At 41.3% G+C, this 25399-nt stretch overlaps 2 protein-coding genes across 2 annotated transcripts in view; one reads left to right on the top strand and one right to left on the bottom strand.

Annotated features, from left to right (window-relative positions):
- Window positions 1–8065, top strand: part of TRMT10A (tRNA methyltransferase 10 homolog A (S. cerevisiae)) — an 11919-nt gene extending 3854 nt beyond the window's left edge. Inside the window, exons 4-8 of the mRNA XM_009327032.1 lie at window positions 939–1010; window positions 1495–1569; window positions 2576–2725; window positions 3902–4007; window positions 7637–8065. Of these exons, the coding sequence (XP_009325307.1) occupies window positions 939–1010; window positions 1495–1569; window positions 2576–2725; window positions 3902–4007; window positions 7637–7803 (570 nt within the window). The 3' untranslated portion in view covers window positions 7804–8065. The remainder of the gene's footprint in view (window positions 1–938; window positions 1011–1494; window positions 1570–2575; window positions 2726–3901; window positions 4008–7636) is intronic.
- A 6021-nt stretch (window positions 8066–14086) lies between these two features.
- On the bottom strand, window positions 14087–23639 carry LOC103919552 (chromosome unknown open reading frame, human C4orf17). The gene is made up of 9 exons (XM_009327075.1): window positions 23583–23639; window positions 20894–21125; window positions 18887–19093; window positions 18236–18291; window positions 16664–16828; window positions 16043–16124; window positions 15469–15625; window positions 15127–15170; window positions 14087–14178 (listed from the first exon to the last, which is right to left on the bottom strand). The coding sequence occupies exons 1-9, from the start codon at window positions 23637–23639 to the stop codon at window positions 14087–14089; spliced, it is 1092 nt and encodes a 363-aa protein (XP_009325350.1).
- Between the last annotated feature and the right edge of the window lie 1760 nt (window positions 23640–25399).

Below are 25399 nucleotides of genomic sequence, written 5' to 3'. Positions count from 1 at the left end.
GCTGAGCTTCGTCCTTTGTAAAACACGTTTCCTTCCTTGGTCAGGCAGAGCCCCTGTTAGGCCTGATATAAAACCTGGCACTTCTGCAGGTGTTTAGGAAGGGTGAAGCGTTGTAAGTGAAGGTGGTCATGGCCTTTAGCAATGGGGTTAATTAGACGCTTTCTCTAGTGTGTGTAAAAACTTGCATTGCAATATTGTAGTGATAAAGTCTAGTTTACTTGAAATCCTTTGGAGATATCAAAACATTCTCAAAGCACTACATGAATCAAAGCAATATAATGATGTTTCATTTTAAAATGGGAATCAGTTCTATTTACAACACACTGCTTTTGGGGCACTGAGAATAAAGCTATGTAATGTACCTTACAAAAAATGTAATTGGCTAAAAATTAAGTCTGCTGCATTTTAAGTAGTGCTAGTTAACTGTTGTCCAAATTGTCAGGTCAAAATGCTGGAGCCAGCCCCTAAATTATTTGCATTGTTCTGGGGTTCTTCAGGTTAATTATGCATATTTAATTTTCTTAAATATAAACTGTATATTCTCAGGCTTTTCCCGTGGGTGAAAGACTGATTATTGTCACAGTGATCAATCTGCTTGATTCCTGAGATTAATTTTGAGTATGTTATTACGTATAATTAAATCTCAGTGATTTTTGCTTATTTGTTTTGTTTGTTTCCTAGAATAATGCAAATCAAGCACGTGCATAGAGGTGTCTAAATACACTTTTGTGGAAGATGCGTGTGTTTCCTTGTCAGCATAATCCCTTCACAGTGACTGTTTTTTCTCTCAGGGTCTGATGTCCACACTCTCTCAGTAGTCACTTTTGCCAGTTAAAAGCTTCCTTTTTCTCTCTTTAGCTTCTGACTGGCTCATGGTAAAGCATTTTGTGGTGGTCTGTCTGAAGGACTATGTAAAAACCAAATTGTGTTGTATACAGGATGTTAAGAAGCTTCACAAGCAAATTCAGAGATGTTATGCAGAAAACCGCAAAGCATTTCATCCTGTGCAGGTATGTTTAAACAAACTGAGCACTGACTGTCTTGTCATGTACAAAGCATATGAGAAAGGCAGCTGTGACCCAAGTGGTGAGAACTGTAGTAGGAAAAAAATATTTAAGCTGCCTCTTTTTAATAAGAAAATTACTTCTATTGTAAGAGATTAATTTTCAGCCCACATGTTATAAAAATCCCTGTATATATGAAGAAGTATGTGTGTGCAGATGAAGAGTGCGAGATACTGGCGTGCCACTAAAATACTGTTGATACTCAGTTTTATCTGTGACAGATTTAGAAAAAAAAAGTGACTGTAAGTGCGTATTTGTCTTTTAAATGTGCCACTAACTGTAGGAATATAGTCTTAGTACCACTTTCAGCTGAAAAATAATTAACAGTTTTAGCTAATAGTTAAGGGTAGGAAAAGTCTTGTACAGAAAGGGAACAGATAGGCATGTTAACATTTCAGTATTTTGTACCTCTTGTTTGTTCTTTTTGAAGTTTTACTTGACCAGCCATGGGGGACAGTTGAAGAGCAACATGAATGAAAATGACAAAGGATGGGTGAACTGGAAGGTGAATAATTGATTATTTCTGTAAAAAGAGAAAAAGAAATCTTGATTATAGTTGCTAACTAGGTTGTTAGTTGTGAAGGACCCGTGCTTTTTCTACATGGGTTTTTCTAAGACATCAGAGCAATAGCATATTAGAAATAGCAATAGCATATTAGAAATAGCGTGGGTCTTTGTGCTTTTAATTAATTTAACTTCAGTAAGCCAACGACTGCTTGTCCTGAATCTAGATTTGATTTTTACTTGAAAAACTCCACACATATCCATTTTCATCTGTTTTTATTGAACAGATTCCATTCTCTGATAGACTAAGCAAGACTACTTGATTTAGGCATTTCTGACAGTCGTCTGTCTTGACTGCTCTTTTTTTCTTGGCAAAAAATAAGACTTTGAAGTCGTCATGTGATTCTCTTGTGTGCACCTTCACTTCCATTATGTTGCCTCTCAACACTGAAGTGTTCTTTAGAGAAGTAGCCTGTCTTATGGTCAAACTCATGTGGTTTTCCTTGTGACTCCCTGTTAAACCAGTATTCCAACAACTTCAAATGAAGAGCACTTTGCATAAATAAAACCAGTTCTACTTTCAGCATGTCTTGTGCGATAGCTGCTTTGCAAAAGCATAGCATAAACCTCTCTTATCAAACAAGTAATGTTAACTAAGCATTTACTTCTGCTTTCACTTCTTTTAGAAAGGTGGACTTGAAAATTATTTGGATCCCTAGGAGAAATATGGTAACATTTGAAGGGAATCACAAGAACTTAAGGATTTGTAAAGTTCTTCCGGGGTTTCAGAAAATTTCCTGATGATTTTTGCAAGTCAGTGCTGTAGGGACTGTGGATTATTTATGCAGAAGTCAATCTGCACTGTGCTACGTACTTAAACATGAATGAGAGATGTGGAATGACTGCATACTATTGGATTTATTTTTGCTGGTTCCATCTTGGGTCTGTAAAGCTTGCCCAGCAATTAATCAGTTGAATGTAACTTCTTTTAACTACCTTTTTTTGAGGATATCCAAATTAGACCAGAGCACTATAGTGAGCTGATAAAGAAAGAAGACCTAGTATATCTTACCTCAGATTCCCCGGACGTTCTGAGTGAGCTTGATGAGAAGAAAGCCTATGTGATTGGAGGACTGGTGGATCACAATCACCACAAGGTAAACTGTAGGTCCGTTTCTTTACATATCTTCTTTTTTTTTTTTGGCACCTTATTTGACATTAATGCTGTTCACGTGTAAACTAACAAAAATAAATAACAAGAAAACTTCTTCAAAAAAGGCTTGGTTCAAAAAAATTTTGAAGAAATGGGAAAAAAAACTTGTGGTGGTAGCAGTGGCTTGTGTTCCAGAGTGCAGACATGCTGAGCTTTTTAGGATTTTATCTTTTCATTTTAAATATAGGAATGGAATTAATAACACTGCTCAGCTTACTGAGGGCCGTATTTTCAGACAGAAGGGTTTGGTTTCTGTTCATGCACTTGTGTGTGTGTGTGCACGTGCTTGTATGTGCACGTGCCCAAATATAGATGAAGAACAGCGCTTGAATCTTGGATGTCCTTTTTTAATAAGTTTGCTTGTCAGGAGAATTTGGCTAAGTAACACGCATGCCTCAGGGATCTGGTTCCATACCTGTATGCAGGATTGTGGTGTGTGGACCTGGAATGTCATAGAGAATTCCGCTAGGAAATTAAAGCACTGTTACTGCTTTTCTTCAAAGACACTCCTATGTAATTTCTGGTGCCATGTTTAATATTTCAATGTGGTGCTAAAAAAAGGGGTGGATCTTAAGCCTTACCAAATGAAACTTCAGCAGTTAGTCCGCAGTTAAAGGCTAGGAGGGAGCTAAGGAGATCCTTTATATAGTCATTATGGTATAAAGTGTTTACACAGTTTTAAAGGGTTTTTTTTGCCCATCTTGGGCACAGGAGTTGCCAGGTTTAAAAAAGCAAACAAAATTTCTTTGTCCTTTACTCTTCCTCTCAAAAAAACATCCAGTTACTGCAAGCTGAGTAATTTTGTACTTAAGGATAAACTCGCCTTTCAAACAGGCTACGGCTGACACGTTCTAGAGCTGCAGCTGCATGAACCAGTTTTACGATCCTTTTGACCATACATCACAGTGTGACATATATTCAGAGTAGTAATTTTTCTAAAGGTAGCCCTTGAAACAGGTACTGTCTAACCGGGGTAAGTTTCTTTTTGTAAATATCTTCTAAAGCAAGACCATGGCAGCACTGACAAAACTCTTGCCGTAAAATGGTGCTTGTAGTAATCTCTATGGGCTGATCTGAAATGGTGATTCTCAGTCCAGTTGTTTTGGTATCTTTCCCACAGGGAATTACTTACAAAAAAGCTGTAGAGCAGGGAATTGGTCATGCACAGCTCCCGCTTGGAAACTTTGTCAAGATGAACAGTCGGAAAGTGTTAGCTGTCAATCATGGTAAGTTTTAAATCACAAAATAATGACGTTATTATAGAATATACCTGCGATATTCAGAATTTGAACCCTCAAAATGTGCATTGTAGTGCAGATACCCAATTCTTATTTTATTATGTTGATATTTCTTGAATCTAGTTGCCTTTGGGATACAGTAATTGCCCTGACCTTTAAATATTTTAGGTATAGTTGAACGTAAAGGATGGTGTCTTAGCCACTTAGAAGTGCACCTCCTATTCTGTTGACTTGTCCCATGAGTAATTTTGGCATTCTTACCATCCTGGTCTTGTTTCCAGGCTTAAAGTATAAGTGAGTGAAATGTTGGAAACTATCCCATGTATTTTATCCCAGGAGAGGATAAATACATGTGATGTTTTCACCTCTTTGGACAGCTTCGTTCAGCAGTAACTGCTTAGGTACCTGTAGACTCGCCTCATTTGGTCTCAGCAGTACTCCATCTGCTGAGCTTTCATAACTCTATTTTTACCTGGTTTCCTGTATACGAAGTATACGATTGCTTAACCAAGTCTTGAATACCACTCCTTTTAAGCTTTCAGTTTTATTATTAGATTATCTTTCAGTGTCATTAAACAAAATTCCATGCAAAATGGAGCCTACTCAGACCTTTGTGGAAATTTTTGACATGGTGTCTAAATCTTTATTTTGCCCCACTTCAGGTTCTTTTATTTTATCTTACCTTGCTTTATTTCAAGTTTATTTTATTATGTAACACATTGCTCGATGATAACTTTATTTTCTTAAAATGCTATTGATTGATGAGGTGTGTATTTGCATGATAATAAAGATTATTTAAACGTGGAGGAGAATATAGTATATCACTGGAATTAAAAATTATCACACCCCATGTATTTGTAAGACTTTGCATGTTTCTAAAACTTGATCTTTAAATGTTGCTTTATATAGACAAGAATATGACTTTATGTGTTATCCATCAAAAGTTGTGATAGCTGTAGCTTTCTACTGGAGTTTTTCTGCGATAATCTTATACTGACCTCTAGTGTCAACATTTCTGGAGGCTATCTTCTACATGTTTGAGCACTGGGTATAAATTGGATTGCTTACACTGAGGCTTTAATTTATCTGCTTTATGGTCTTGTGCATGTTTCTTGTGCCAGACTTTTAGGCATTGATTCCACTGCAGTTTAGTTGGCGAGATTTCATTTTGTGTGAGCTTGTCTTCCCTTGCCCTTCTAAAACATTTTCAAATTGCAGCTGAAAGGCTCTTAACACACAAGACCCTTTTTAAGGTAAAGATTATACTGTAGCAGTATTTTGCTTAAGGTTTTTGGGCAGGAAAATAAACACAACTCCACCACCACCAAAAGTAGAGGTACCTTTAAGAGTTGTAATTAAGGCTCTGGTGTATATTCTAACCCTAATAGCTTACAACCTAAATCCAAAAAGACAGCTTTCATGGGAGATGCTACTTGGCATGAGTAAGGTGGGCAGAATCAAGCTGCCTCTCAAATCTCATGTTATAAATTTTGTGTAGGCGAGAAGGATATTTGCACTGAGGTTTTTGTATTTTGCTGTGAATACATCCACCTCACTGCTTTGTGTAACTGTGTAATTGCTCACCCTTTCTGTTTTGATTTGGTTATTCTGGCTTCTGGGTTCCCACCCTTGGTGCAGAAGCTGAAGCTAGCAGAAAACAGTATGGGGCTCGCCAGATGAGACTGTGGGACCTGCCTGGTCCCTGTGGAACTACTTTGAATAGGTGTGAATTTGGAAAGTCCTGTAGAAGAAGAAACTCTTTCTGAACTGCATTGTCAGTCTTTGAAGCACTTTAATTAAATGGGCCCTCTGGTGGTGGGAGATTGACGGCGTTGTTAACAGCGGAATTCACTTGTTGCTTTTTACTTATTTATTTATTTATTTAGAATCCTTCTCTCTTGGGATCAAGCCTCCATGTATTTCCACAGGCAGTTCAGTGCCTGCATTGCCATGTTAAAATAGCATGAGGAACACACGTATGTGTGAAATACCTGATGCTAGAAAACTGACAAGGTGTAAGATGAGACTTTTTTTTAACTCAATCTGGAATTTTAAAACTTGGAAGATTTGAGATCTGTGTAAAACACCGTATTGCAAAACACAGCTGCAAGTGTATCTGAGAGGGTTTGTTTCCTTCTGTTCACGTTTGCATCCCAATGTTAATACTTTGTAATGTATGTTACAGGGACCATATTGCTCCATTCCAGTCTACAACGATGTCTACCAACTGTTCCCACTGCCTTTTTCTGTCCTTGCGTAACATTTTTGTTGCTATTGCAGCCCATCATAGAAGCCTCTGTTCTCCTGTGGAAGCCACTCTTTTTCCATCAGTTCTGTTTTTACTATGCAGATAAAGGAAGTTCCAAAACAAAGGAGAAGAAACGTGCTCCTTATACTCTTCTTGTCTCTTAAGGCAGCATTTTTGCCACAGATGCTTTCTGCAGTAACTTACAGTGATATTAATATAGTCCTTTGAGAGCTCATACCTTCACAGTACGTTTCAGGTGAATAACCTGCTTAGTAAAGTGGCCAACTTTTCAATATCAGTGTCACAGAGAGCAGCTGGCTCTCCAGTAAACCTGGATCCAGGAAGCCGCTAGTAAATGTGACACTTTCCTGTAACTTGACTCTCAGTGAGTATTAGATCCCTGCTGTTCCTCCCTTTCTGAACGCCTGCCTAACTCTCTGTAACGTTTTTTTTCCCTGCACGGCTCCTTTGATGCTTTCTCATATGCTGTCGCTTGGCATCGAGAACGCTTGTGCTGGGGCCATTCTTTGAAGTCAGCATTCTCCGGCAGTGTTAGCACTATTCCTGTAGCCCCAAGCTTGAGGAGCCACCCCTCTGTCCCAGATTTGTCATCCAAGTCTGGCTTGGACAGACATCACCAGCTATAGGGCCTCCTCCTGCCTTCCCTGCTGCTGCTGAGCCACAGTCTGTGTTGAGAGTTTTTTTGGGTAGCCTGGGATTTTTCTAAATAAGAATTTGCCGATGAGTTTTGCATATAATGCAATTTGGAGCTATTGTCAATCAGGGAAAATTTGGGAGCTGAAACAGGAGGAATAGGGTGACTGTATGGTTAGCATAATAGAAACAGCAAGAAAGGGTCACAGAATTGGAGACTTAAGAAGGATTTTTGCCATAGGCTCAGATGGAAATGAAAGAGAAAGCTAATTATAGTGGGTTTTAGGAAGACTTTGGGCTGTCCATATGTTAGGGAGGGGACAAAGTCATTGTTAAAGTGCATCCACAGCATCCACCCATTCCTGTCAAACCTGGGAAAGCATTAGTGCCTGTATAGAAGGCACAGGTGAGACCTGAAGTACTGGGGGGACATTTCTCTCTGTCCCTGAGAGAAATTATTTCCAACTGGAGCCGCTGCAGAAAAGCACTGGTTATTTGAGTCTCACAACTGGAGACTCAAAGTGTGCTTGCTTTTAGACTGCAGCAGTAGCAGAAATTGCCTTGTCTGCTTCTGCCTGTACTTCATCAGCTTTACTCTGAGGATGCCACAACCAAATGCATGTAATCCTCTGTAAAGATGGATTTGGGGTGTGTTCCTGTCAGCAGTTCACTTACCTCCCTGTAAAAGAGCTGATGGTCTTTCTTGACATTGCAGTGTTTGAGATCATCCTTGCATACCTGGAGAAGAGAGACTGGAAGGAGGCCTTTTTCAGTGTCTTGCCGCAGCGGAAAGGGGCTGTTCCTTTGGGAGAAGCCAATGATTTGTCCAAACGTGCTCCATCTGAAAAAGAAGATGAAGACAATGACTCGGATGGCAACTAGGCTTCAGAACGAGACGATGGGAAAGATGAGACATGCAGTTCATGCGATAAAACTGGGACGTGAAGTAGTTACACTCCAAAGACCATCTGCTGCCCTTGTGATACTGAATTGTCTCAATGCTCGGTAGATCCATAGTTGGCCCAGAGCTGTTTCTGGACATGAAGGGTAAAGACAAATGCAGTTTTTTACCCTGAAACTTCCATATTAATAGCTTTTTAAAAAAAATAAATTAATGGCAAATGCAGAATTTATTTTGTTTCCCAAGGAAGCTATTTAATTTTATTTTTTTTTAAATATTTTTTTTATACATACCAAGTTGGGTGTATTACCCAAGAGCATTAGTAGTTACTATTTTAATGTATGCATTCTTCTCCATTTCCACATTCTTCTCCTCTTAGCAAAATTTATCTCTAAGTTTTCTTAAAAGTGGTGAATGACAAGCGTCCCTGTGACCTCAAAACCTGTACCACTAGTGCCTGTTGCAAAGTGTGCATGAACACTCAAAACAAACAAAAATTCTAATTTTCCTGAGCATCTCCACAGACAATCGCAAGCAACTGAACTGCCTTTATCAGCTGAGCCACACTGATTTACATACTGTGTTTAGTTAGCTGGGGTCGGTAGATGAAATACAAGCGTTGGGTTAAGCCAGTGCTTTATACTTCAGTTTGAGTGGGATGGATGTCTGCACAAGTGCAAATTGTGTGCCTTGGTTGGTACATGGTGCATGTTGAGTTGAGGTGACACAATCACTTTTGATTACTTCTTGATCCTCTTAGCAAAATTTATCACACGGTCTCAGAACAATACCGGGAGACAGGAACTCTTTCTTACAAGTCACTCAGTTTCAGTATACCTGTTTTATCACATGATCCTGTATGTATTGCATTGTCTGCCAAATATTTTTCCTTTAAAAAAAAAAAAGCCATAGTCTCCGTCTTGGCTGGAAGTTCTGGTTCAACTTATTTCTAACTGACTGAAGTGCTTTTGCAGAGTACTGAAATGGACACCTTGGAAGTGTGGCTTCAGTTCGCTCCTGTGAGCCTGCCCCATCCCTTTCTTCTGTAGGGACTAGGCAGGTAGCTGCAGCTCCTGAACAAGTGCAGCTTTCACATAGGTTGGCTGAACAGCTTAAGAGCACGTCATTACAACTGTTCATCTTTGCTGAGCTTGAATCAGAGGCCTGATCCAAGTATGACTTAGCTTGTATCCATTTGTATTCCTCCCTCTGTTATTACTGCTTTCAAATAGTGACTAGTCCCTATGGTCTGTAAAGGGTTGGCAACCAACTGGTTATGACTTTATACACTCAGCGCGCTTCCCTCTATACTTTTTAAATAACAATAGAGAAGTTTCTTCTGTTAAAAGTATGGATTGTGGTTTGTTGCTCAAGTAATGTGGGGGGTTTTGTTAGGCTTTACAAAAATGTGATTGCTTTTGTTCCAGAAACTAGATCAACTTTTTCATAAAAGCATTGCTGTTTTTATTTCTGTAACAAAAACTGCAGCATAAGTATACCCACCATGTATTACACTGATTCGCTGATATAAATGTGTAAAGCAGTAAAATTACAAGGAGTTACATCTTTACAGCTGAGGTTCTGCGTGTTAATGCACATAGCACCTATTAAACCTGATCTAAGACTCTTCAGTCTCTCTGAGGTTTTCTTAAGACCATTTCGTACATGTGCCTCATTTACGCAGGCTTGAGAGTTCAAGAGCAGGTTGCATAGACAAACCAGGGACTTTGGAGACATTTGGAAAGGGTCCAAAAGCATCTTAGGGAATTGTTTTGCTGACAAAGCATTTTTGTGGTGTCAAGGAAGCGTGTTGCAGCTTGCAACATGCTTGCAACGTGTAAGCCTGTCTTACATCTTCACTAGTGAAATTAGATGTAAGGGGGGTGTGTATGTGTGTGTAAACGCACACACCCATGCACATGTTTTTAAATCAAGTGGTTGCAAATCTGAAGCTTACCTGTCTATGGAGAAATAGGCAGAAGAAAAAGATGGTCTGTCATGCTGCTCTTGGGAGGCTCCTAGTGCTAACTCCACAATGTCACAGCAGCTTGGTGACTAGCTGTTGCCTGTTCATATGCATTGCTTGGCTCAATCACCTGGTCTTCCTGTCCTCACTGGTGCTTTAGCCAGTAATTGCCATTGCTGCTGTTTATGTTTTCTCTGTGCTAACCTAATCAGGTCATACTAGGCTGAAGTTCATGCCTGTTGTCATGAGCTGTCTCTACAGGATGCTGTCCTCAGGATGTGTTAACCGGTGAGATAGAGCGGTAAGCAAGAGTAGACTGGGGTTTCGATGGGCACAGCCGTCTGACTACTGCTGCCATCCTCAGCCTTTCAGTATCCTACAGTTCTGCAGCCATCTAGAAAAGGCTGTTCTTGGGGGATCTGGATTCACACCGATAAGATTTCTAACCCTTCTCTAAATGCTTTAGATGCTTGGCTGTTTATTGGTGGAATCACCAGCACTAGACACGATCATACTAGAGTAAAGTGGTGATTCACTTTCAGGCAGCAGGCTGCAGCTGTGCAGAAGTCCTCAGGGAAAAGTGACGATTCAAGAAGCCCTGAAGGACCATTCCTTCAGGGAGTTTAATGTAAAGTTATTGATGAAAACGGCTGAGTTGGTTGGAGCACATGAAAATCACCCCAGCATCAGATCAAGTGCGAGAAACTGAAACCTATTTGTGAGAGAGTCTGAGAGAGTAGCTTGTAAAAGCAAGAGGGCTTGTGCTATTTGTGACACCTCCAGTCCCTGCCATGATGCCACAACTCCTCATGACAGGCCAGGAAGGTAGTCCTCCTGCCTTTCCAGCTTCTTTTTGCAGTGTGAAAGTGGAGGCTAGTAGGGTGGCCATTTGCTGACATCCCTGGGAAAAGCATCCCGAGCGGTCTTGGTCTTGTGCTGTATTTCACTCTGATCCTGAAATACATACTCTGATGTGTTTCATATGCTGTGTCATTTTTTTTTTAACCCCTAAGTGTCCCTGGCTGCCTCTGTGAAGAGGGGCATGGACTTTCCAAGTAGTACCTCCTACCTCTGCAGCAATGGGCAACTGTTTGATAACAGTAAAGTGACCAGAAATCTGTATTGAGGGATTTGTGAGAAATCATGGGAGTCTGAGTGTGGCTTTCAAGTTCGTTTAATTGTAGTCAGGGGCCGCGAGGCACGCTGCATCTGGCATTTGGCTTTTCAGTATGTTTAATCTCTTCTTATCTTGATGCAGGGAATATCTGTTATATATTTTTTCCTGTTGTTTAATATAAAACTGGTGGGGGGCGGGTTGGGGAAGACGGTTCACCCTGATTAAATTGTGCAGTCCAGGTGTGAGACATGATTGATTTTCTTTGGAGAACGCTGTTAGTGTGTTTCTTCTGGCTTCCTGCCGTTGTCAGATAGAGCTAAAGTGTTACTTTACTTACCTACAGTGAATAAGTTATAGAGTTGATAATAATCAGTGTTATTCTAATGCATTTTATTCTTTTTCTTAACTGCTTAATGAAATTGTTTTAAATGGCGGCGCAGCTACCTGAGCTCAGCTCTGTTTTTTTCTGAAAGCTCTGAAAACCTGCCCATATTTAGTTACCATGATAAAGTGCATAACTCATGCTTATTTCTGTGTTCACTGCATAGTGCAAAGATTTTACATATTTATTGAACGGGCCAGATCTGCAGTGACAGGATAACCTCTCTGAAGAAGGATAGAAAAAATACTTGCAGAGAAATGCTGGTTTGCAACCCGAGCACTTCATGAAGCATTTAGAAATACTTGACACGGATGCATGACCATTTAAAATTGGTGTACTATCCAAACCTTCTCAGTAACAGCAGACAGATCCTAAAGACTGCAGACTCCCAGCTGTTGGGGGTAGGGACAAGTGATAGTTCAGAAGGTGGGGCATCTAATTTTATTAGAGGACATAGAAATGCAGCTGCCTCGCCAGAGTAGTCTTAAGAGTTTCTCCGTCCCTGCTGCGCCCTGATGTGATTGTAAGAATCTGCTTTGGCTTCTCCTGCTAGAGAATCCAGGTCACTGATAAAGCAGACAGGTAGGATCAAGGAAGGCATCGGAGGACACATGCACAACTTAAGCTTAGGATGAAAACTTGACTGGGCAACATATGTATTGGGGAATGGCAAAGTTCAGGTTGGATCGACAGGTTGCTACATATCTGAGGCACTTCCCAACATAAAGAACTTTAATTCTGATCTTGCGGTTCACACGTTGAACATAACCTTGTTCTTACTTTACTACTGGGATGGGTGAAGTGCCCTTGAGGGAGCTTTGCTTTCAGACATCTAGCAAGTAAAGTAACAGATGCTTTGGGAAGGGAAATGACTGAGAAGATGCAATTGATTGTAACTATCCTTGCAAACTATTGCCTTTCTGGCTCTAACATGTTTGCTCAGTAACCTGTCAGCTTCATGGAGGAAATGTAACTGTGCTCTTGAAAGACTATGTTAACATGGTTGCTTTCATTTTGATTCTGTTCAGTAGTGAGCCTCTAAGGCCTCTGAGACGTAATTAAGTTTTTCAGGCTCAGCTAATGCAGTATGATGCTGAGAGACAGCTGATAAGAAACACTCAGGACAGAGATTTATATGGAATTAACGCAATCTGAGTATGGCCCAAAAGCATTTGGTCAACTATCTGGCCCATTCAATAAATCTTTACCGCAGCTCAGTCAGTGTGTGGTCACTCAACCCTGCTGTTTGGTTTCCAGTTCACTTGGTTTCCAGTTTGGTTTCCAGCTGACTTTGTAGTATTTACACCTAAGACACAAGGGAAGTTTCAAAGCACTGCCAGCTCCTCTCCCGCTTGAAGCTCCGCTCCCATTTACTGCAGCCTGCAGGCTCATACTCTCATACAGCTCTATAGAAATTACATATCTAGGAAATTGATACCCATTTAAATCATTTTGTACAAATGAGTTTCTGCATCTGTGGCCTGAGTTGGCAGGTGGACCTGAGTAATTACTCTGGGTGACTGGCTGCCTGCCAGCCATTCACAAGTACTCTCTTCGTTGATCTGCGGCTACAGGTTACTTCACGCCTACCAGCCTGCTTCATCTGGCACTCTACCTGGCTGGTTATGTGCAGCAGCGAGTGAGCCCCAAGAGAAAGCAGAGCTGAGGTTGTTCCCTAGGTCTTCGCATCCTGCAGCGGGAAACGGGAATGGAGGCGGTAGTTGTTACTACAGTAAACATGATTTGAAGTGAAGGCAGGGGCTCTTGGAAAGAGTACACTGAGCTCTGCTCTGAGCTAAGCTCCTCTTTCCTTAATGCTGTGCTAGCAGGATTTCTCTCCTTCCCCCTCAAACAGCCAGATGTTTTGAATGAGCCTGTCTGCACTGAATAATCTTGCTCTGGAAAATAAACGGAAGTAGGGCTGTTTTATCACCTTTCTTTGGTTTTGTGAGAATAAATTGGCAGAGGTATGTTTAAAACAGATAAACCCCAATTATTCTGCTTTCACAGTTCACTCACAAGACCTGAAAAAGGGCCAGGTACGTTTCTGTTATTGTTGGCCTCTATTTCAATGGCTTGAGGTTTGCATGGTGGTTTTAATATTTGTTTGGTGTCGTCCCGTCCCAGCCGTGTCCTGTGTCGTGTCGTGTGCCCCCCCCCCCCTTGTTCGGGTGTGTGCCCCCCCCCCCCCCCCCCCCCCATTGGATACTACAATTTGTGATGCTTCTCTGCTAATAATGAGAGCTATGGAAGCAAATTCTAGCTTGCTGTGAGGCAGACATCTGCAGTTACTCTGCAGGCCAGAGTTTGAAAATCCAGGGTCTTTTTTTTTCCCCAGTGCCTAGGGCTTGACATGCATCTCTGCAGATAATGTGTGTGTGCCCCTTTTCTTACCCCAGTATGTCTGTGACTGTGGAGTCAAGTCTGCACACAAGAGCTGTTTGTGCAGGCCTGGCTGAGTCATGGAAAAAGATTAATCTGATGCCAGAAAGTGTTGCCTCTGTCCTTTTTTTTCATTTAGCTCACTTGTACCTATGCAGCATGGTTTGGTTGAGTCACTTGAGGACTAAATATAATGAGCATAAAATTATTTTAACAGTATGAACAGATAGCTTTATAATGTAAGTGCTAAGATTACATATTTCTATATGTGAAAGTGACTGGGAGATGCTTTGGTGCCTCTCAATAGGGGGCCTCCAATGGAAAGGGGATATCTGTTGTTTGGGGGTGTCTGTGGCACAGGTGAGACTTCTGATAGAGTGTGAAGGTGGGACGGTCTCTTGTTTCCATGGCACACTCTCAGTTGCAGTTCTTCCCTCGGAACAGCGCGTCTGCTTGTGCTGGACCTCTGTTTCTCAGCGCTGAGAGCAGAAGACGTTCTTTCTTCCTTTCTGGAAAACATTTTGAAAAAGCAAGCTGTATATTATCAGGCTAGGCATAGGATTGTGTTAGACTGGTTTGGCTTTGTTCCATACACAGCTGAGAGTATAGAAGCACATCCACTCTTTAGCAAAGAAGCCGCCCTGGACACCACTTTGAAGAGCAGAGGTTGTTGCTTTGGAGGTTTCTTCTTTTTCCTTCTTGTTCTTATGCAAGATTACTCTTCACCCACTCCTCCAGTAGAGTTACAAACAATAGTGAATGCTGGTAGCATTAGAGCTGGCATGAATGGCTTTGTTAAAATGATAACATACTCTGGGACTGAGTTTTGTTGCCTCTGCGTGCTTCAGAAGGGACACGAAGAGGTGATAGTGGTGTTTCTTGGGAGTGCCAGTATTGTTGGCTTGCCCTGACTGGGTAGAGGATGCAAAAGTGGGCTTTGGTAGCTGAAAAAGTCTGAGAAAGCCTGATTTAGCCTGCAAAGAGTGAGGGAGATATGTTAGATGAGGGCAAATCCCAAAGTTCGTTGGCAGAAGAAGTTTCGGCTTGTGTATAACTTACAGGAGCAGATTTTAGGGAAGAGATTAAACCAGTACCTCTTGCTGCTACATTCTTTCTAGCAAGAGGCACATGGAGTTGTACACGTCCCTCACCTTGCTGTATTTCTGAGTTGCACCAGTTAGGTGAAGATTTACATGAATGTATGTCGTGTCAAGAGAAACCAATTGAGTGGCTGCAAGAATAGAGGGTCTTGGGTATCTAGATCTTAGAGAACTTAAATTCAGGTTCTAAATGTCATTTCTTGTATTGTCACTGAATTCTATGATTCTGTGTTTCTAATTTGGGTCCTGCTGCACAGGCACAAGTTAGAGCTTCTGAACATTAACAGTCCCTGTGCTGTTTGGTGACTAGCATCCTAGACACATGGTGTCTTAACATTTATCATTTCCATTACTTACCCTGCTTCATGTTTTGACTTGCCACTGATTCTTTAGCCGAAGACCTGAGTGAAAAAGAAAGAATGTCTAACTTTACAACTGGTATAAACTGTGCACTGCAATATACAGGAGGTTTTTCTCAAAGGGGTTTCAAGTGCTCCTAAAACTTTGTGATGCTCCTGTAATAACTACATTTGTATCAAAGAGTGTGGGGTTGTTTGTAGTTAGGAGCATTTTTGATTAAGGCTGTGCATGATAAACTTCAATCACAAAGTTGCATTTTTCACAGGAGGAGAAAACAAAAATTTCTGGTTATGAGGTTTAGCTTATCCCTAATCCTAGCAACCTCACTGCAGATTTTACCTGGACCGATTCATTTCCCTTTCTGGACGCCTCTGAAGAGGAGGGAGAGGCTCTAGCGGACTCGGGTTATTCATGTTCTCTGCTGTACCTTCCTTAGAATTCAGCACACTTTTGTCAGTCAGTTCTAAACAAATCAGACTGCACACAAAGTCTTTCTCTGAAATGTGAAAGTAGCAGAAATTTTATTAAAGTTCCCACTTGCTGCTCTGGATGTTTAGGGATGAATGCAGGAGTTCCCTTAACTCATTTTCAAAGGGCTTAAGGACATGAAAGACATGTTTCGTTTGCTTTCTGCCTTCCCCCAGCCACAGCAGCCCAGAGCCCCACTGGGAGAGCCCGTTTTTCCACCCTGCACCAAACCTGAGTGCGCTGAGGTCCGAGTGACTAATTGCTGTGTACTGTCACCTTACGGCTCAGTGCAGCCACAGCTAGGCCCAAGCACACTTCGCTGGATCCTATTCCTTCCACCTCAGCAACCCCACTCAGTTCAGGTCTATGAGAATTTCAGGGTTTTATGCGAATATACAAGAGCATATGCTTTTCAGAAAGGGATGCGGATGCATTTGTTTGTTACCTTTTTCACTTGCCCTTGTGAACCATTTTTGGATCTCGGTAAGCGAATCTGTCTGCAAAATTTTGCTGAGTTTTTCCAGCACCTGGAAGAGGTACAGGATAATTACCATGAAGGAAGAGAAGCTGATTCACAGCAGTTTTTGCATGTGTTTTAGTTCAGCTCTAGCTGTGTGAGTGTGCAGTTTTACAGCTGTGCAAATTGTCTAGCCTAAGATGTCCCATGAGTTTTGCCACAGTCTGAGCTAAGGACACCAGTCTGCAAAAGGTGATGTTGAGCTAGTGCTGTGTACGCAGCACTTCAGAGACACAGGAAGGAAATCCTAAGCAGTATTTCCTACATATAAAGCCCCTTACGTGTGACATGTAATATTTGCAGGCTGTTTTTTAGAGAACAAGTTTCAGCCCGTGTGCCAGCTGCATTGCTCCCCCAGTGATTGCCAATAGCAGCCTCCAGTTAGGTGAAAGCAGCTCAAGAGTAAATGCTAAATACAAAAGTCAGTAGATTCCACACTGGGGTGGCGGGGGGAGGGAAATCTGACCAATAAAGTCCCACACCATCCTCAAGAGAAATAAAAATGTGTAACATCATAGGAAGCCATATACCGTAGCGCTCATGTGTTACCTTTATTTTCTGATCCAGGTAGTGCAGGCCAGAATTCTCATTCTCCTGGATGCGAGGACTGTAACGCAAGTTGACGAATGGAGAGGAAGGCTGAGTGGGAGGCGCAACATGGCTTCCCTGCCTATTTGCAGGTTCTGCAGAGGCTTGGAATCGTTTTTTCAGAAGCTTTTCCAAAACAGAAGACAATGTGTAAAGGAATGGTTTGACTCCATTTAAGCAGCAGTTAAAAGCAATGTGAAGTATATGGCTAATACTAGTCCCCAGCAAGAGTGTGCAGCAGAAAACACACCTAAAACTGTTACTCGGTTGAATATGACCACCTATAGGTTAATTGTTACAGCTTCTAATACACAGTCACTGAGAATAATAACAGATATCCATGGCATAATGCATAACATTGGATGAGAATGAAAGTGATGCCAGGTAGCTACTGATGGAAAGCAGATGAGGAAGGGATTAAATCTGGACCTCTATGGTCTGTTTGCTATTCCATCATGGGTTTGTAGCCTGCTGCTGAGCCACTACTCTTCATTTCTCTGTGTGTAGGCTTCACCAGTCTATTGAAGGCCCAGGAATCAAAATGTGATTGGCAAAAGGTTCTGTTTGTAAGTGCTGAGGAAAAACAAAAGGCAACTAACGGCTATTAAGAAACAGTAGTTTACTGAGTGTGGCGATATCTGTCCATTATGTAGTTATTTTGCAGCCAAACCACAGTAAATACAGTTTGAAGAACTGTGTTCTGCATGTATAAGTGAACAGTAAAAATAAAGCATGGCCTTTGCTATACCCAGCTCAGGAACCAAAGAGCAACATTTAGACAGACCCCCCCCACCCCGCAGTTAAAATAGAAAAGTTAGGAGAAAAGCGAGTCCTTATTTTTAGCATCTTTACTGCCAAACGTCTTCGTAGTGCCCTCTGCTGTCCAGTACCAGTGCAGCAACACTTGCATTCCCTTTTTCTCAAGAGTGTGCAATCCTCCTTGTGATACCGTTTGTAATGGAATACCAACTTAGCCCTCAGCTCTCGTACAGTCGCAGTAGAGGAGACGAGTAATTAGATAGCCTGCAGCTTGAGACTAAAGAGTTATTGCAGAAAGAATCTTCTACTGGAATTTATGAACACAGCTGCAAAGTTGGATCTAAACCCCAGCGTGCTGCTTCTACAAAATAGTGTCAGCAAAAGTAAAACTGTTGGCCGTAAGTAATCTAAAGAATCTTTGTGTTATGAGGGGAGGAGGCTTTTTCCTGTGCTTGTTTATTGTATAGTGTGACTTTTTTCCCCAGCAGTTTGAAACAAAGTGACTTTTATTCCCATCTTCATTGGGTTTGACCGTTTTTGTTGCTAGCAAAGCACAGTGACGTTACAGAGCTGAAAGTGATACAATTACAGCTTAGTTACCTAAGCTACCATCTCCCTTACAAGCTCTGGTGTTCTACACATGGGATCCTCACATCCCTCTTTTTGGTTCTGCGCTGTCCTCCTTAGCAGTCTGAGACTCTCAATTCAGGTTACAGTGTTGAGAAGTGAGAGAGAGAGCACCAAAACAGAGCGCCCTGTCTTTTTTTCCCTTACCTTTTCAGATGAAGTGGGGTTATTTTGAATCCTTTTAGGAACATCCGCAGGTCCTTCTGGAAATCAACAGGCAGAGTGTTTTCTCAAATTGAAAATTGAAGGCCATAAGATACACCTTATGTTATACCGGGGTGGGGGTCATTTTTAATTACAAAAGTGCAAAAGCCATATTTTAGATATCTCTAAGGGGGTGTATTTCTTTCCTTTTTTGTTTGCTTTTACTACCTCACATAGTACATTAATGCAATTATTTGCTGAGATGCCTAAGAAATCTGAAGAAAATCTGGGAAAGTGTATTTCATAGATGCATGCTTATAGTGCTGTGTAACCACTACTGCAGCATGTTGCTTACAGATGGAATAATTGCTGATAATTGTGAAATTATTAGATGTCTAGCGAGCATATAATCTCTAAAAGCTATAAAGATGCAAGGGTAATTAGCGAGGAGAAATCTTGTAAGATGTGGTGACTAACACACATAGAAGGGAAGAAATACTTGCCTTTTAAATGTACGTTCATTGCCCTATGTTCCCTTTACCTGGACCTGAGCTGTGATGACACAGTGCCCTGGCTGAGACCCAGTTGCACCTTTAACAGCTCAGGTTCCTCTGCTGCTGCTGTATAATACGGCAGTTTGGTGCCTCTACTCACGTGTCACAGACTGTGAAGTGCCTAGCTCCCTTCGCCTGAAACCCTCCAGCTTTGGAAGGTAGCAGTTGGCAGATGTATTGCTTGTGGCGTTCCCAGTTAGCACGCGTTCTTGATGAGCTTCTCGCTTGGGGGTGACTGTGTTGCTAGCAGATGGGTGTTCTCTTGAAAAGCTGCTTCTTACAACACAGACTGGAGCGTTGTTTAATCCTGTGCACAAAACCAAAGGATACAGTCTTTACTACAATAAACACGCACAGTTAACTTAGCAGGTGATCTCCATGGAGACTGTGCTGGAAGAATGGAAAACAGAAGTATCAAACCTGCAATTTGTATGTAATAATACAGGGCTTATGGAATGGTGTGTAAACAGTGAATAAACTTGGCATACTTGAATAGATGGCAGAGGGCCCTAAGCAGGCTGTTACGGAGGACGGTATGATCAACCACTTCCTGAACAGTGATGGTGTTCCAGCTAAAATCTGGAGAGTGGCCAGGTAGGGTGAAGCACACTCATTTAGCTGTGCCAAGTCAGGAAATAAGTGTCATTCTTCCACCTCTCTTAGAAAGCTTGTGGTTTTCAATGAGAGTTGCAGCATTTACTGAAGAACTAGAATCCTCCTTTCTTAGCCAGGGTAAAAGGAATTTTATAACCAACCACTATTTTTATCATTAACGTAAGTCAAACTGGATTTAGTATGGCAAAAGCAGTGCTATTAAGTAGTTGATGAGGATTTTCAGAACCTTGATTCTGTTTAGTATCTGACATAAAACAAATATTAAGCAGAAAGTAACTACAGCTAAACATTACTCTGCTGAGAGTACAAAGATATCCACCAAATTAATCTGGCTAAGCCATGTAAGACTTTGGCCTTAGCTGGCTGTGGTCAGCTTGTCTTTTTTACCAGGTTCTAGAAGAAGAGATACACACACACACAAATACATACTTTATCTTTTATATGTTCTCTATTTTTACTTTAGGTAGATTTTATATATAAAAAAATAAATACATGCACACACAGACACACAGAATTGTGTACATTATACGCTGGGTGGTCAATCTGAAAGGAGGAGTCTTGCTTTGTTCCTGCAAAGGCATCCCTTCTGAGATGCAAGAAATTGAGTTTTATTCAGAACCGATTTGGTCCTGCATCACCCTTCGTCCCTTTTTACAAAATTTATATTACAGACTCATCAACTACCAATACCAATCCTGATGCAATATCTGTCTACTTATTCTAACAGTCCCCAAGGAACTCGGCAGAGATTTTTTTTTTCCCTTCGTGACCCTTCTGTGCCTTCTGCAGTGTAAATCTGGCCGTGTATCAGCAATTTTCTTTCAGCTGCTGCCAGAAAGATGTCTTCGTGCAAACATCCAGGGTCAGCTTCTGAAACAAAAGCCCATCCCTAGAAGTACTATTTCTTCTGCTGATGCAGATGGCACAGTGATTTTCACTGTATTCCTTTCAGGTGTAGGCAGAGTAATCGCAGCTAGATCTAACACACAGCAGAGCAGCACGGTGTTTTTAGAGCACCAGGTTACTGTTATTAAATGCTGCATTGTGTAATATGTTGCTTCTGGAAAGCTACAAGAATTGTTTAGGTGAGAGTGAAATAGAGAAAACAATTGTGACAACCTGTCTGTACACTTGTGAGCACAGAAGGAAAGAGGAAGAAATTATTTTAGCTTGAAAGAAATTATTTTAGCTTAAAAGAAATCCCAGCCAGTTGTCTTGGTGAAATAGTTTTAGCTGTACCTTGTAAAGAATTTAGTGCTGCTAACCTTTACGTTACCAACCTGAGATTATTCATTGCTGAGGAGGGGTAAAGATGCTTAGTGTATTGAAATGAAGGTAACAGCTTTTTTTGATGAAATGCTTCTCTTAGACAGAAACAGGAAACAGGAGCAGTGGGTACTTTTGGAACAAAATCGCATTACACTCGCATTTCTCTTTGTGCTTGCTAGGGCAGTTGTCCAGGCTATCTGTGCAGTCCCTCAACAACTCTTACCTGGTATGTGACAGACCATCCTAGGATGCGGAATGTTCCTGGAGAAATAGTACTTTTCCTCTGAGCAGCGAGGCTGAGAGTAACAGCGGTTGTACTTCCACATGTTGTGGTTGAACTGAGGTTCATACACTGACTTGAAACTGGTATTTGTTGTGTAACCTTTCTTATTCTCTTGCGGAGTGTCTTTCTGCAGAGCAGATGGGCTCTTCTGCTGATCGCCTGAGGCCAAATGCTGGAAGTGAAGTAAAGAACATGAACTCACATAGACTGAAAGGTACTGGAAACTTCAGTTACTGTTTTTCTTGTTATTTTTACCTCTTCCATACACAATTTGGAGAAGCTGTAAGCACAGGAAGGTGGAAGCAAGCTACCTACTGCTCCACTCCTAAGTAGTTACCTCGGGCAACTAATGCTGCTTGTGGGCACTTTCCAGCTGCTTTTACTTCCTTGCAGTTTCTGCTCCGGAGTTCAGCCACTCCTTGCCGTGCATATCTGAGACACCTTTTCGTAGTAACGGACTATATTGAAGCAGGGGGAGTGGATTGCTTTCTGACTTGCGACAAGAAGTGCAGGGACAAGTGATGATAGCAAAGGAGATGTCCAGGCCTTTTTGGTTTCTATCTTTACTAAGGGTTGAGTATGCAGAGAGGCAGTCCCATGTCTCTTAATACTTGGAATCTGTTCTAGATTTTGGTTTTAGAGGTTGAATAATAGACTAGTAGCTGTTATTACGATTAACTTTTTTTTTTCCTTTCCTGTAGTAGCAGTCACTAAAGTTCACAGTGTTCTCTGCCTCTGGCACTTGCTTAGGATACTCAGTACCATAATGTCTAAGATTGGGAACATCCTAAGAATGGTGGTTTATTGAAGGTACCTTGCAAATGTCACACAGAGGGGTTAACTAATCTATTTCGTGATGGTCCAGAATCAAGTTTATCAAACTAAGAAATTCACCTGCAAGAGCTGCTGGCTGTAAGAGCCTGGATGGGCTGAGAATGGAATAAGCATTCGGCAGTTATCTTTTGGGGTGAGGAAGCAGCATATTTTAAGTACTATGTGGAGAGAAGAGGGTTGGGAAAGGACAGGACATCTTTTTAAGCAACTCTTAATGTTTTGCAAGGTTACATTTTTATTCCATAGCTACGTCTGACCTGGGGAAAAACTCGAGTGAACTGACAGATTTTGCAATGTGCACAGAAGGTCAACAGAGGTGAGGAGGCTTGCCCATCTGAAAACAAAAAGTATCAATTCCAGAGTTGAAGGTCTTGCGTTAAGGTCATCCTATGCCCTGACAAACCAACCACAGTGTTTGTCGCCTGTGAAACATCACATTTCAGTGCACGAGGAGGCAGGGTGGAAGCTACAGTTCATAGAAATGGTTGGTAGCTTTTGGCAAGCTCATCCTCTTTTTTCAAATTTAAAATATCTGTATCTCCTGATATCAAAAGTAAAAACACATCTTCTGATTTTGGTTGTAGTGGATTGATTGAATAATTGAAATAATGAAAATGGCTATTTTGTGTAGCATCCTGATTGCATTTGTATTTCGCAGCCAACTTTTACAACTTTGATTCAAAAAACAAAATTAATTGGGAGTCTAGCTTTTCCAAAGCCCTATAATTTTTTTAAATGTGTAGTACTTACCATAAAATATTCTCTCTGTATGCTTAAGATTAAATGCTTACTCGAAATAGTGTATAAAGTAACTTGTAGGAGCAGAAAATACTTTCCTTTTTCTGGGGCTTCTGTTTTTCCACATAATCCTACTTATGTTTTTATGTTGGCTACCTATAAAGGACTAACTGTATGTAACTGAAGTTTTTAAAAATGTTTATGTGGGAGGGTTCTCTTCTTTACTAAATTGTTTAGTGGATTTTCTTGGTAATCTAAACTGTCTTGTGAAACATACTTTTATAATCTCACTAGTTATTTAGCAACCTCAGAGTATTATATACAATAATTGCTGGTACAATATGTTTTGGGGATTTTAGGGGTGTTACTTTACCAAAATAGCAACTTATGACATTGTTAATATTTAAATTAGTAAAATTAAATGCAGCGATACCACGAACAATTGGACGTTTGACAGAACGATGTTATCAGCCAGCAGTGTCATTTTTATATTTATTTTATATATTTATAGATAAAATCACACCCAAAATGTTGATTATCATTGCAGTATTCAAAAATACTTAAGGGCTTCCCATTTCCTTACGAAGGATGTGTACAGCAGTTATTTAGAGTAGTCTTATATCTGACTCTGCTAATGGGCTCTCGAAAAAAGATGTAACTTATGTCATTTATTGCTTTTTCACCAGTTCTCAGTCTATACCCGGAAAGCATGTAAGTGATGGTGTAACGGACAGAAAGGTCTAACTACCTGAGAAGAAGCGCTGTAGAGGACCTCCTTCACAGCAGGATGCCAGGTTGGCAGCACGTTTTTGCTAGCTGCAGCAGGTAACATTCCCCCTGTAGCAGGGATTTATGTCTTTCCTCGGGTAGGGGTCTTCAGCTGAGCGAGTGGCAGCCTGTCTTGACTGCTCCGCTGAGCAGCTGTGGCAGGCACAGGGTTGGTGATGCGGGGAGGTTCTAGAACCGTTCCTGTTGACGTTTCTGAGCTGCACGCCACCATGGCAGCAGCACAGCCACGTCTTTTGCCTGTCATTGGCAGAGGGAAGAGCTTGTGTACCTCCAGTTCATCCTTTACGTTTTTAGCACTCTTCCTCTTTAACATGAGAATATTCATGACCAGAAATAACCGATTTCAGTAGAGAATTAATATTTGCACATGGACACAGGGAAAAAGGCTGCGCACAGGACTATAAAATCACCTGACCTTGGGGTTTTGTGTTCAAGAAAATTCACACTTTTGGACAAGATTTTAGGGATGATTTTTTCTAGAGTACAAGTGCAGTGTTACATAGTTTCAACGGGCGAAATTGTCATCATCAAGTAGGGTTAATGGGGTTAAATGAGTAAGCATAAAAATGCATTTTCAGGCATTGACCAGTAAGGATCTTAAATGTAGTCATGCGATTGCTGTTTGAATCCAGTAACAGGAAGAAAATCTAGAAATCTACTTTGCAATGTGGCCACTGGTTATTGCCGGAGATGTCTCCAATGGTGCTTTGCCCACAAAAGTAAGATTCCTGCTACACTGAGGTTGCAACTCCAGTACACTTTTCAGGTCTCCTTAGAAATCCTCCAAGTTTACAAGCGTTATTATATAGACTCAGACACTAAGTCACAGGTTATGTTGTGTGTCTCGGTTTCACAGGCTCTTATTTCCTTAGCATAACCCAGAAAGCACAGCTATCGGAGATTACTTTTCCCTCCCTGTGATGGTGGACCAGAATCAGTGCTTTTGGTCCTTCCAGGGGGCCATAGCAGTCCATTCGCTTGTGGTCTCCAGGCGCAGCTATTTCAGGACATTGTACCTGCAAGTGACTGCTACTCATTTAATTTTTTGTTGCTTTTGTTGGTTTTGCAAGCCATCTTGGGAACAGAGAGGAGGATAAAAGTTTTGGCTCTGAGGTCAACAATAAATTTGATTTCTTGTCGTGATTTTAAGGTCTTTTGCAGAAAAATGGGGCGCACACTCCTTCTTTTTGTACTCACCAGAAGTGGGAATATATGGCATTGTCCACAAGAAGCTGGAGAAAAGCAAAAAATGGAAGAAGTGTGGGGAGGCTTTTTACTCTTGGAGGGGAGAAAGAGGAGTGTGACTGGTGTGGCTCTTTGTCATTACAACAAAAGTTTGGATAACTTACAGGCTAAGATGCTATTGAATCTTTTCAAGAAGAGAAGGCAGCTGATAGCAGAAGCTCTAAGAAAGGGTCCATGCAGCTGCTAGCTTCTGATCCTGCAGCCCAAAATGGCCTGTTACGTTGGCTTTGTGGTAAGGCCTATATAGAGAAGAGGCTGTTGCTGTGAAGGCACAGAGGTAGCATGAAGCACGGGATGATTTTGAGTTGTCACACATGGAGACACAAAGTGTCAGGACCCCTGGGGCATGTGTTAAGATGTATATTTTGTTTCTGAAAGCACTTTTATCAATTCTTTTTAAATAAAGCCAACAAGGTTGGCATGGGATTGTGGATCTACTTCCTCATGAATCCTCTGTGTCTATGGATGGGGGAGGAGCACAAGAGAGACAGAGTTAACAGAAAATACCTGCATCTTTGCTACATGTAAGAGACAGCAGGGCATTGTTGGGAGGAGGAATTCAAGAAATTCAAAGGATGTGGAAGGGACTGCAAGGTAGAAGTCTTTCATACTGCTGTTCAGTTAATTTTCAAGTAAACTATGACAACAAAATGGCTTCCTGGGGACCACAACCGTCTGCCTACAGAACAGAGGGCGAGCTGCAAACATTTTTCCAGCATACTGCAGTTTTTTATGATTGCTCAGGATTTACAAGTAGTTGCTATAAAAGCAACTTAAACAAATAGCCAGCTGGACTCATTAAAAGGGAGCTGCCATTGAGATCTCACACAGGGCAGTATT

Source organism: Pygoscelis adeliae, unplaced genomic scaffold (assembly GCF_000699105.1).
Source record: "Pygoscelis adeliae isolate BGI_AS28 unplaced genomic scaffold, ASM69910v1 Scaffold87, whole genome shotgun sequence".
Classification (NCBI taxonomy): domain Eukaryota; kingdom Metazoa; phylum Chordata; class Aves; order Sphenisciformes; family Spheniscidae; genus Pygoscelis; species Pygoscelis adeliae.
The sequence above is the reverse complement of the archived record's forward strand: the minus strand, read 5'-3'. Positions and strand labels throughout refer to the sequence as shown.

Excerpts from the sequence above, each read along its gene's own strand:
- LOC103919552 (XM_009327075.1), bottom strand. The coding sequence starts at position 23,639 with ATGAATATTCTCATGTTAAAGAGGAAGAGTGCTAAAAACGTAAAGGAT. Across the intron at positions 21,126-23,582 it reads ACGTAAAGGATGAACTGGAG|CATTTGGCCTCAGGCGATCA; the intron begins GTACACAAGCTC and ends CTTCACTTCCAG. Across the intron at positions 16,125-16,663 it reads ACCTGGATCAGAAAATAAAG|GTGCTGGAAAAACTCAGCAA; the intron begins GTAACACATGAG and ends TACCTCTTCCAG.